Here is a 12,031-nt window from a genome sequence, read left to right as displayed (position 1 = left end):
ACACCAAATCCCGACAGACAGGCAGGCAGCCAGCCAGCGCCCCGACATCCAGGAACAACAGGTAAGCGTCACCGGTCCTGAGGGACGGACTGTTCCTTGGCCGCCAGCACCTACAGACGTTATTTCAAGTCCTCCCAGTGTCAGAACAGGTGCAGGACAGGAGTTTTCAGTTCGCTGACACCCTAAAGGGGAGACGGGGCCTCAAAACCTGCCTTGGTCACAGGCAACTCACAGACCCAAGGGAAAGTGCTCAGAGGGAAGCCTCGGGGGACTCTCTGACGCCTTCCCCTTCGGGGTGGACACACCCCAAAAGTAAGCACTGGGCAGACAGGTGCGCATCTCTCAGCCACCCTGCAGTGCTCGGGGATGCAGGTCTGCACTTACCGTGGGGACAACACAGGTGCCCCTGACCCAGCACAGGACACGTGGTCACGGATGAGCTCTGGCCAGCCTCCTTTCCCTCCGTACACGTGCACACACGTGTGCACACATGCACATGCACACAGTGTGCACCACACATATGACACGCACACAGCTCTTGGGAAGCCAGAGCCCTGGCCTGCCTGGCCCTCACACAGCCTCACGGCCCCTCCTGTGGCCGACGGGCCAGGAGGTCACCACGTTCGTGGGAGCCGTCTGTGGTCTGTGGCCGGTGGCTGGGCTGTGGCTGCCAACCCCGCCTTCAGGGGGCCCCATCATGGTGGCAACTTCCTTGGTTTTCAGGGTGGCCTGCCTGACTCAAAGAAGGGCCATCCTGGATGGGGCCCAAGGGTCAGAGGGCCGAGCAGAGGCATGGCCACATCGGGTTTTCACTGGAAGCACTGCGGGGTCATTGTCCCTCTGGTGGGAGCCGCCCCCCAAATCCCACCAATTTGTTTACTCTGACTTCTTTCTCTAAGATCTCCCTGGCAAACGCCTGGGCTGGGAGGGGCACATCTCTCGAGGGCTGAGTCCACGACCTGGAAGCCTGAAGGCACTGACATTCCTGGGGGCTGTGCGGCGGCAGGGCGGGCAGCCAGTCACTGAGAGGCGCTGTCATGAGGGCTGTGTCAGTGTCGAGGCACCTGGGTCCTCTTTGTTCCACACTGTCAACTGCTCATCAGGGCAACAACGTGCCATAAAGCCCCTTTCATTTCCTCCAGGTCGGCTCTGCCAACACCCTCCCCGCCTGGAGGGGTGACAGCGCCCGCGTGCGGCCCAGGGACAAACCCAATGCTGATTCCAGCTCTTGGGCCAGGAGAGCGCCACCAATTTTTCCAGAAGGATGCGGTGCAGGCTCTATCTCAGGTTTGTGTCCAGCAGGTGTCTGGATGGCTCCCCAGGACTGGCAGTGCCACTGGGGATCCCTGCCCACGGCAGATCCGGCTGGGGACCTGCCACACTCCTGGTCTGGCCTCTTGAGGACGTCCCCAGCCTTCTCTGGACACATCAAGGTCAGATCCGCTGGGCAGCAGGGGACGGGCAGGAGGGAGAGCAGGACTCACCCTCATCATCTCCTTCCAGGGACTGCCAGGGTCTGGGCCACTCTCTGAGCTGAGCGGAGGAGCCCGTGAGGGGCGAGTACAAGGGGGCGCCACCGTGGCCTTGGAGCGCCCGTCCACCTGCCTGGCATAGAAGGTGCCTCCCCACGTCCTGACGTCCCCAGGGGGCTGTGCGGACCCCGAGGGCAGGCAGGCGGAAAGCTACTGCTGCACCAGGGACGGGCGGGGGCAGGCTGCGGACGCTTCTGGGGTTTCTATTTTTTCTTTTATGATCCTGGGAATGATTATTTTGCCATCAATCCACCATTTGAAGACACTGGCCAACGTCTGCAGAGTGAACTTCCTGGAAGACAACACCCTGAATAGAACCCCAGAGCCGTCGCCGTCATCACGCAAACATCACGGTCCACCTTCCTGTGACGTCGTGAGGCTCTGTGTCAAAACAGACAAATAAAGGTCCTTTCTCATTTCAGCCACTGAGAAGTGAATGCAGCGATTTAGGTGAACAACGCGGCCTTCGAGAGCAAGGCTCCCGTGAAAGGCCCAGGAGGACGCCGGGAAGGACCGTTTGGCTGGCGCGCCTCCCCCCGGCCCTCCAGCAACTCCATCTCGCCCGCCAGGCAGTTAGTTTCAGGAGCCGACGGTCAGAAGAGGACGTCCGGAGAGGGAGGGAGGCCACCGTGGCTACGGAGGTGGCCAGCAGCAGCCAGGACGGGCCCGTCTACTGTGGCTTCCGACTCAGAACACACTTCAAGCCTGTGAGGTTTGCCGACGTTGGCAGAAGAGGGGGCCGTGCACACCGGGATCTCCACCACTTCAGAGTCACACCGGAGGTCTGCAGGGGCGTCCCCAGACCAGGCTTCCTCCAGGGTTCACGCGAGCGGGCGGCACCTGGCACCTGTCTCGCAGACGGCAAACTGCCCGAGCTCCTTGCCCCGCCCTGGCTCTGACCCTCCCCCCCGGCAACAATACCGACTCATGGGGGCTGCTGGGGGTCTGGGGCCGAAGGGCACACCGCCGACCAAGGACAGGCACAGTCACACCCATGGCGCCCGCCACGCAGCCGTCACCCACCCACAGTGCCCCCAACGAGCGCTGACAGCTCCCACTGACTCTGGCCGGCCTCACCCACCGTGTCCCAGGGCTACAGGGCCTGGGTGTGGAGGCACGACTGGGGTTTGGTTCCCGGAGGTAGCGGGAACCAGACATAAAGCAGCCCTTTGTTGCACTCAGCACCCGCCCAGTGGCCTTCCAGGTTCTCATGGGCTTCCCAGGGGCCGGCACGGGCAATGCGCATCCTGGCTTGGCGGGGGGGGGGGCGGCCTCTCCAGGATGTGGGTGCAGCCAGAGAAGCGGCTGGGTGGCAGAAACGTCTGCGTGCTGGGACAGGGGACGAGGCCGCCAGGCAGCCTGGCCGAGGTCTCCCTCGTGGCACTGCTGTGCGGGGCACGCCCTGTGGGGGTTCTACCATCCTCTTTCAAGGCAGGTGTGGGCGGTGCTGGGACCCCGGCTGTTGCGGCCCCCACCCCATGATTGCGAGCGTCCTGGCCGACGACTGCTGCCTCGGAGAAGTCAGGGTCCTCACGGGACCCGTCCGTTCCCAGGGGCTCAGCTAGCACCTGAACGTGTACCTGTCAGTAACCAGCAGCCAGTTTAAAAACAGCAGCCGGCCTCCAACAACGCATCCATCACAGCTGCTGTCAGCGGTGACGGACGGCAGGTGGGCGCGCGGCCTGGCCTCGCGGAGACGGCAGCGCCTGGCACTGCTGTCACTCTTTGTCACTGGCCAGCTGAGCGCCCAGCTGCCGGTTCCACCACGCACGGCATAACACCCTCCGAGCAGTCCCGCCAGCAGGGCTGAGCCGAGGCTGCGTATTAATTAGTTCAGGACGCATGGCCCATTAGGTGGCGCATGATAATCGAGTTTAATTTGCGTATGTTTTAATTACGGCCTAAGCACTGACACATTTGATCGCAGAACCATCTTTTCCGTTCTGCTCCAAGAGCACATCTGTATCCATTTGCATCTGGAGCATGGAATTCAGATTCCAGGGAGGGGGTGGGGGTGGGCAGCCTCTCACAAGCACACTTCCCTGGGCTGGCGCCAGGTGAGGCTCCAGGACCCTGGAGCCCTCCCTTACCACAAAGGACAAGCAGCCCCACCTTCCCCAGAGGCCCCCCGTGGAGCCCTGCCCACTGCACCCCAGGACAGCGGCCCCCAGTGGGGGGATGAACCTGCCGCTCTTGGGGGAGGGGCGCCCACCACAAAAACCAAAGCCCAGACAAGCCAGCTTCTCCTTGGGCCATGAGGGAGGGTGACCCCGTCTTTCCTCCTCAAGGGGCAGGTGCTGCCCCTGCAGACAAAGTAACCACAAGGCTTCCAGGAGAGACCTTTGTGCCCTTTACAGCTGCAGGGCCGCCTGGGACGCTCACGGTCACCTGCTGCACTGACCGTGGGCCACCTGGACACCATCTGTGGGAAGACCATGGCTGAGAGCACAGGCCACCCCAGGAATACAAGTCGGCCCTTTCCTGCCCCAGGGCCGGCCTGTAGGCTCTAACACAAGAGGGTCGTGGCTGAGGGTGGCCTGCCCACCTGGGGATGGGGCGGTGCCAGGCCAGGGCCCTGGGGTCAAGCCTTGGTGTGTTTCTCCCAAACCCGTGCTCTTCCTGTGCTGTGTTGTCTGGAAGGAGAGGGCAGGGCCCCCCGTGCCTCCTTGGCACAGCTGGGAACAGCCAGCACTTGAGCCATGGCCGGCGTGGGGCAGAGAAACCTTGTCTGCATCCTAGCACCCGCCCAGGGACGTCTGCCAGCCTAGCGATGCCCCAGACCACCCCTGAGCCACCTGCAGGTCCCATGGTGCCAGGCCAGGCCGTGCTCCCCAGAGGGCCGGCCCCCAGATGCGTCCTGTTGGCCCCAGCTGGCCTTCGACGTCATGGCCGGCTCTCCTGTAAAAGGCAAAGGCTTCCGAGGACGCGTCGGGAGCCGCGGGATACCTTGGCAGCCTTGTTCTCACACTGCTCTCTACGTTCCTGGGAGCTGGGACAGAAGAGCAGACAAGCGCAGACGGCCCGGCGTCCAGGGCCACCGCTGCGCCCACCCCAGTCCTGCTGCCAACCCTGGCCCTGCAGCAGATGGCAGAGAAGTCCCACTGGACAAACAGCAAAGAAACACAGCACATCAGACTCAACATCAGAGCATGCAAGCCCTGGGGCCCCTGTGGACATGGGCCACACGGCCGAGCCGGGGAGGACACTGGACACAGACCACGGCTTCTCTCTCCCCAGTGCTCCTCCGTGCGAGGAAAACGAGGCCAAAACCCACAGGTTCCACCAAGTGTCCCCAAAACATTGTGGTCCCGCTGGAGGCCATGCCAGCATCACGGCGTCTCAGGTGTGCACCCACGGGATCTGACACCTGGGGCAACCTGAGGCTTGGCGCTGAGATGACCTGGTCCCGCTTGGAGCATGAGCCTGGTTCCCCAAGCAGCCACGTCCCAGCCGGGAGGGCCGCCCACGCGGGCTGCAGCAGCGGGGCCACGCTGCGTAGCGGACGCGGCAGCCCACACCATGCATCCTCTCCACTCAACGCGCACATCAGGGGCAAAGCAGCGGGAGCCTGAGGCCGGGGACGCCGCTCTGGGGGCCCTGTCCCCCCACCTGCTCGCTAGCCTCAGGCCTGCGCCCGGGCGCCCCTGCCCACCCTTCTACGCCGCGACCGGCCTCTCCAGGCCTTGCCCGCGGCCCACTCCGCCTAACGGCCTGTCAGGAAGATCGGGAGAAATTTTCTCTGGTTTCCACAAACGTTCTCAAGTTGCTTTTACAGTTAGATACTATTTCAAAGAGCTGTGCGCTGCCAACTAGCAAATTCTGGTTTTCCAAAGGAGGTGCTTACAGGGTGTTCTGCGACTCAAGAACTCGACAGGCAGCTCGACGAGAGCTGCTGAAACGGATCGCCAGCACGAGACACCGGGCTTTCCCGGCTGCGTTTGTCTTCGGGGCGAGCTTCTCCCACAGAGATGCTTTATGCGTTAGTCTCACCCTCACAAGTGGTGGGAAGAAACGTCTCTCTGGCGCCCGGCGCTGCTGCGGGCTGGAGGGTGCCCCCAGGGTGCCCCCTGACTCAGCCGGTGACCTTACTTTGAAGGGCGGTCTCTGCAGGTGTAATTAGTTAGGGTTCTCGAGAGGAGCACATCCTGGATTCGGGGGCCCTGAGTCCGAGGGCTGGTGACTTGTAAGAAGAAAGTGCACACAGAGAAGCAGAGAGCAGCCACCCGGCGACAGGGCAGAGACTGCAGAGCGCGGCCACAGACCAGGGACGCCGGGGCCACCGGAGCTGCCGACACAGGAAGGAGCCTCCCCGGAGCGTCTCGGGGGAGCGCGGCCCCGACACCCGGCCGCGGGCTTTGGCCTCCAGACTGTGGAAACGACGTCTGCTGTTCCGGCCGCCAGGTCGTGGTGGCTGGGCGCAGCGGCATCTGGACACGGACACAGGGAGATGTGAGCACAGCACAGGAAGGCTCCACCTGGCGCACGCGGTGTCTCCACCTGGCGCATGCTCGTCACCCTCGGGACGAGCATGAAGTTAGTTACAGCTCTCCTGATGGGATGCACGGGTCTGAAGCCAAGGCAATGCGGCGACCTGGGGGCGACACACGGTCCAGACGCTGCGCGGTCCGGCCACAGCTCTTAGGAACTACAGGCCTCATTTTGGAAGGAGTGAGGGCGGACCCCAGAGCTAGCTTCCCCGCTGGCTCCCTGTGTCCGCGGGGTGGGGGGCTCAGCCTCCGCACACCCTGGACTTTGCACAGAGGGTTGGTGGTTGCACTGCTGCTGGCGCTGAGGGAACAGTCTTTGACGCCAGGGCTACAGCCTTCTTTTGGCCAAATGGCCCTAAAAAAACTCCATGCTGAAACCTCTACTGTAAAAAAACTGGAATAAAAGTCATTTCCCACTGGTTTGCTTTACTTGTGTAACAAGCTGTGCAAAACGGCGAGGTTTCTGTCCACTGACAAGCCATCCAGCCACAGGTTTTAAAGAGCCACGTGCGCATGAAAACCCTCCAGAAATGACTGCGCGATCCGAGACCCACGATTCACTTAAACTCCACCGACTGTCTCCCTCTCTGGAAGTGCCAGACAACAGGGCCCGGGCTCCCCTCGTGCGCGGTGTGCGGACCTGAGAGGTCGGGGCGGGGTCATGGGGCGGCGGGGCGGGCGGTGTCGGCATGAGGCCGTTGTGGGGCGGGGCCAGAGCACGGGCTGTTCCAGGGGGGGGGTGTCCCAGGGTGGCACTTAGGTCCCCGCAGAGACGCCGCACAGCCGGACGACTCACGGGAGGGGCTGCCTGGAGGCCGGGGCAAGGGAGCCCCGGGAAGAGCCCCCAGCCGGGCGCCTGCTGATGAGAGCAAGTGGCGGGCTGTGGGGGACAGGCTGCAGCCCTGAGGGTGGGGGTGTCCCGGCCACCCTCCCGCGCCGCCTGCACCCGCAGAGGCCCCACTCCCTGCCCCACCGCCTGGGCTCAGCCCCGGTGTCCCGGGAGCTGGAACGGCCTGTGGGTCCCGCTGGGCCCCCCAGCACCCGAGCCCGGGCGCCCCGCATGGCAGTCAACGGGGCGTCCGACTAGGACTAACGAAGCCTAGGACAGACGGGTAATTCACTGTGTGTTAACTGACCTCCTCGCGGGAAGGGACACGTAAATGTGTAACATTTATGACTTTCACTAGCAGTTAAACTCATGCTCTGCACCTGATGTCACACACAGAGGCCCACACAGGGCAGGGCAGACAAGGACAGCAGAGGGCCGCTCACCGCCCTCCCAGCTCCGGACGTGCACGGGCCCCAGAGCGTCCCGGGTGTGCTCGGCCAGCGCTGGGTCTGTCACCAGCTGCCCACAGGGCAGGACACCAGGGCCGTGGGGCCAGAGACAGGCCTGCCCCTCGGGGCCCAGCGGAGGGGGCCGGCGGGGCCTGGGGAGGCTGGGCCCAGGTGCAGGGCGGCGAGGCAGGTGGAAGGCGAGGGCCCCGGAGGGGAGGCTGGTGTGCACGGTCCTGGCCCCCTGGAGTAACAGCTATTTGTGAGAACTGTGTACTGAGCCCAGGACTTCAGGTGCTTCCTTATCTGCATTGTTTGTTGGGAAAGCGATCAAGAGAAAGGGCCCCATGTCTTCCTGAAGGGAGAGGAGGAGGGACCTGGGGAGACCTGACAGAAGCTGAGCAGCCCATCAAACTCCGGTGCTTCTGGTCACCCGGCGTCCTGGGTGACTTTCAGAGCAGCGTGCAGCTCCCGGAGGACTCACAGCTGCTCCCCAGACGGGCAGCCCTCCAGCCCGAGGTGGCGGAGTTTGGTTTCACAGCCATGCTGCTCGAGGGAGACCTGGGCTGTTACCCAACAGGGAGTGTGCAGCCCCGGGAGCACCGCCTGCATGGCACGCGCACGGCCGCTCGCACTCCGGAAGGAAGAGGGAACCGTGCCTCTTCAGGAGCCCTGGCTGTGCCACCCCCACTGCCGTTGCCTGCGCCACAACCTCCAGGAGCCAAACGCCAGCTCAGTCCCCGCAACAGACACCAGACCCTGCCCTCCACCCACCCCCGCCAATCCCGGCCTGAGTCCAGAGCCTCCGCCCTTTGCCATGGTGTCTGTCCTATGAGGAAGAAAAGGCCACTTTGGAAACTTCCCTGACCTTTCCTAATGTGCTGGCAGCTGGCCGGTCACCACGGTCAGCTCTGGTCTTTCCAGGGCTCCTCTCAGGGACCCTCGGGGTGAGCGGGGGCTGCGTTGGGCAGAGCAGACTCACTGGGCCAATACCAGCCAGCGCGACCAGTTCTCACAGGCTCACAGCCTTGGGAAGGGGAGGCTGAGTGAAGGGCCTGGCTCCCTGTGCCCCCGGCATCTCACACGGGCAGGTTTCAACCAGACGGCACCGCACCCGGGGTCTCCAAGGGCAGAACCCACGGGACCTTGGACCCTGATAACTGACTGATCCAAACTCGAAATGAGGAAGGAAAAGCCAGCAGAACCAGAGGAAGGTTTACTGTCCTCAGTGGAACCCATCCGTCTACTTGAAAACACTCCGAGCGGTCAGAGACCCCGCACAGGTGCCCCTCTGGTCAGAGCCCCCCACGCACAGGGGCCCCTCTGGTCAGAGCCCCCCACGCACAGGGGCCCCTCTGGTCAGAGCCCCCCACGCACAGGGGCCCCTCTGGTCAGAGCCCCCCGCACAGGGGCCCCTCTGGTCAGAGCCCCCCCGCACACAGGGGCCCCTCTGGTCAGAGCCCCCCACACAGGGGCCCCTCTGGTCAGAGCCCCCCGCACAGGGGCCCCTCTGGTCAGAGCCCCCCACGCACAGGGGCCCCTCTGGTCAGAGCCCCCCGCACAGGGGCCCCTCTGGTCAGAGCCCCCCGCACAGGGGCCCCTCTGGTCAGAGCCCCCCACACAGGGGCCCCTCTGGTCAGAGCCCCCCCGCACAGGTGCCCCTCTGGTCAGAGCCCCCCACGCACAGGGGCCCCTCTGGTCATAGCCCCCCGCACAGGGGCCCCTCTGGTCAGAGCCCCCCACGCACAGGGGCCCCTCTGGTCAGAGCCCCCCACGCACAGGGGCCCCTCTGGTCAGAGCCCCCCGCACAGGGGCCCCTCTGGTCAGAGCCCCCCACGCACAGGGGCCCCTCTGGTCAGAGCCCCCCGCACAGGGGCCCCTCTGGTCAGAGCCCCCCATGCACAGGGGCCCCTCTGGTCAGAGCCCCCCACACAGGGGCCCCTCTGGTCAGAGCCCCCCGCACAGGTGCCCCTCTGGTCAGAGCCCCCCACGCACAGGGGCCCCTCTGGTCAGAGCCCCCCACGCACAGGGGCCCCTCTGGTCAGAGCCCCCCGCACAGGGGCCCCTCTGGTCAGAGCCCCCCACGCACAGGGGCCCCTCTGGTCAGAGCCCCCCGCACAGGGGCCCCTCTGGTCAGAGCCCCCCACGCACAGGGGCCCCTCTGGTCAGAGCCCCCCACACAGGGGCCCCTCTGGTCAGAGCCCCCCGCACAGGGGCCCCTCTGGTCAGAGCCCCCCACGCACAGGGGCCCCTCTGGTCAGAGCCCCCCACGCACAGGGGCCCCTCTGGTCAGAGCCCCCCACGCACAGGGGCCCCTCTGGTCAGAGCCTCCCGCACAGGGGCCCCTCTGGTCAGAGCCCCCCGCACAGGGGCCCCTCTGGTCAGAGCCCCCCGCACAGGGGCCCCTCTGGTCAGAGCCCCCCACGCACAGGGGCCCCTCTGGTCAGAGCCCCCCACGCACAGGGGCCCCTCTGGTCAGAGCCCCCCGCACAGGGGCCCCTCTGGTCAGAGCCCCCCGCACAGGGGCCCCTCTGGTCAGAGCCCCCCACACGGGGGCCCCTCTGGTCAGAGCCCCCCGCTACCACTCAGTCTCTAGAGGAGGGAGAGTCACTGGCTCCTGAGGCCGCTGCTTGGAGAGGAGCGCACGGAGCCTGGGCTCCTACTGCTGTTTCCACCAATGCACGCCCAGTGTGCAACACACTGGGCAGGAGCCTGCCTCCCACACCCAGGCCTGGATGGAGACGCGCACCTGGGGCGGGGTGGGGAGGCGGGGCCCCCCCTTTGCTGCAGCCCCAGGGGAGCTGCGGAGGCACGACCACCGTCCCAGAGCCGAGGAGCTGTCACACCGCTGTCATGGAGAGGCTGGCACTGCGCAGAGGAGGCCACGCTTCAAGGCTACGTGGCTGGGATGGTGGGGGTCCGGGCCAGGGTCACACCTGCACCTGTCGCTCAGCGGGGGCATCACCCCAGGGGCCTGAGGGTCACACACGTGGCCCTCAACTCCCACAGCTGGGAAACCTGGTCCGGGCAGCGCCAGGCAGGAGCCAGCCAACCAGCCAGCGGTACCGAGGGCCCCCGGCTCACCTCACCTCAGATAACGCCCCTCTCTGACAATAAGATCTTCTTCGTTAGGAGTTTGTCTTAAAAGAACCAGCGAGTAGGATGGCGCGAACACTCCAGCCAACGGCCTCGCTGCTGCTTCCGGACAGGATTGAACACACAGTGGAAGCCGGGGCGCCTACCTCCACCACGGACTTGGAATCCAGTCGGAAGTTGAAATCACCAAACACGAAGTAGGACGCCTTCTCGAACCTCTGGTCGCTGATCCTGGAGGAGAGGGGGGAGGAGTTACCAGGTGTGCTGAGCCCACCCACCCGCCAGCCCGCATCTGTCCCACGCACTCCCCACACACGCGCTTCCTGCCGCGGAAGACAGACTTGTCCGGAATCTACCGTGGACCCATCTGCATGGAGGTGTGTGCGCCAGCGCGGCCCCTCGCTGGGTGGGAACCACAGCCACGCCGGGAAGGAAAGGGGCGGGAAAGGACTCAGAGAAGTGGCGGGGAGCTGGGGGGAGATGGGGGGGTGGCACATGCAGGGCAAGCACGACACCCAAGCCGCTCTCCCCGGCCCTTGGATGGCTCCTCCTGGTCAGTGGGGGACACTGAACTCGCTCTCCAAGTGTCACTCGGGGATAATTTCAAAGTTACAAAGTAAGAGCAATTCCATTTTTTTATACCAGGTACTGCCTTGCTCAAAAATTCTGCCCATGTTTTAAATCAATCACAATTCATTTCACAAAGATTTTTCAACTGAAGAAGGCAAACCCAGCAAATGTCGGTCAGCGGTTATGTCGGCAGCCCCCTCACAGGCCTCTCCTCCCGGTGACGGTGACCAGGCTGGGAGCACCGCTCACCCCGACCCTTTGCCCACCCACGCAGCAGCGGGAGCCCAGGCTGGGCCGGGGGGAGGGAAGAGCGCGCCCATCACCGCCAACTCCAGAGCAAAATGAGAACCACTGCTGACAAGACAGCTGTGTGAGAGCCATGGTCCGTGAGCAAGGAAGGTCCGGCGAACGCAGTCCCCAACCTCCCACGCAGCTGCGGCTGCAGAAGGCACGGGGCTGGGGGCTAGGGCAGCGGACAGACCAGACCGTGCGCGGGGATGGACTTTGAGGAACTAAATGTTATCGGGTGGCAAAGCCAGGGAGCACCGTGGCCCACGTGCACCCCAATCCCTCTGGCTGGTGACCTAGAAACCCACGAGCCGCAGTGCAGGCGGGAGCGGGCGTGCCGGGGTGTGGGCGGGCAGGGCTGCGACACTGGAATGACAGGGCAATATGGTGAGAGGAAGGTGACTACGTCTATTTATTTATTTTTACAGGAGGCACTGGGGATCAAACCCAGGACCTTGTGCCTGCTAAGCATGTGCTCCACCACTTGAGCTATATCCTCCCCCCATGACAGGGCAATATGACAAAATTTAGGTTTTTATGACAGAACCACAAGGTTGAGTGGGAGCGACACAGCGGCTGTGTTTCCAGCTCTGCAGGGTGGGTGCCACGTCCTCAGTGGGCGGTGCCCCCTCCAGGGGACAGTCGCGTCCCCGCCGTGGGTGTGGTAGCCTGGGCGCCCTGCCCGTGTGGCCGCATTGGAGGGGACGCAGCCCTGGACGGCGAGCAGGCCGCCCCCTGCGCCCGGAGCCTGCGCTCCCTCCTGCTTGCACCTGCCTGGCTCTT

General features: G+C 64.5%; 1 protein-coding gene across 2 annotated transcripts in view; it reads right to left on the bottom strand.

The window, feature by feature from the left end:
* Nucleotides 1–12,031, bottom strand: part of INPP5A (inositol polyphosphate-5-phosphatase A) — a 158,438-nt gene that overhangs the window by 24,120 nt on the left and 122,287 nt on the right. For both annotated transcript variants that reach the window (XM_006207445.3, XM_072972158.1), the window contains one exon: nucleotides 10,537–10,621. In XM_006207445.3, coding sequence (XP_006207507.1) covers nucleotides 10,537–10,621 — 85 coding nt within the window. The remainder of the gene's footprint in view (nucleotides 1–10,536; nucleotides 10,622–12,031) is intronic.

The sequence above is a fragment of the Vicugna pacos genome, chromosome 11 (assembly GCF_048564905.1).
Source record: "Vicugna pacos chromosome 11, VicPac4, whole genome shotgun sequence".
NCBI lineage: Eukaryota > Metazoa > Chordata > Mammalia > Artiodactyla > Camelidae > Vicugna > Vicugna pacos.
The sequence above is the reverse complement of the archived record's forward strand: the minus strand, read 5'-3'. Positions and strand labels throughout refer to the sequence as shown.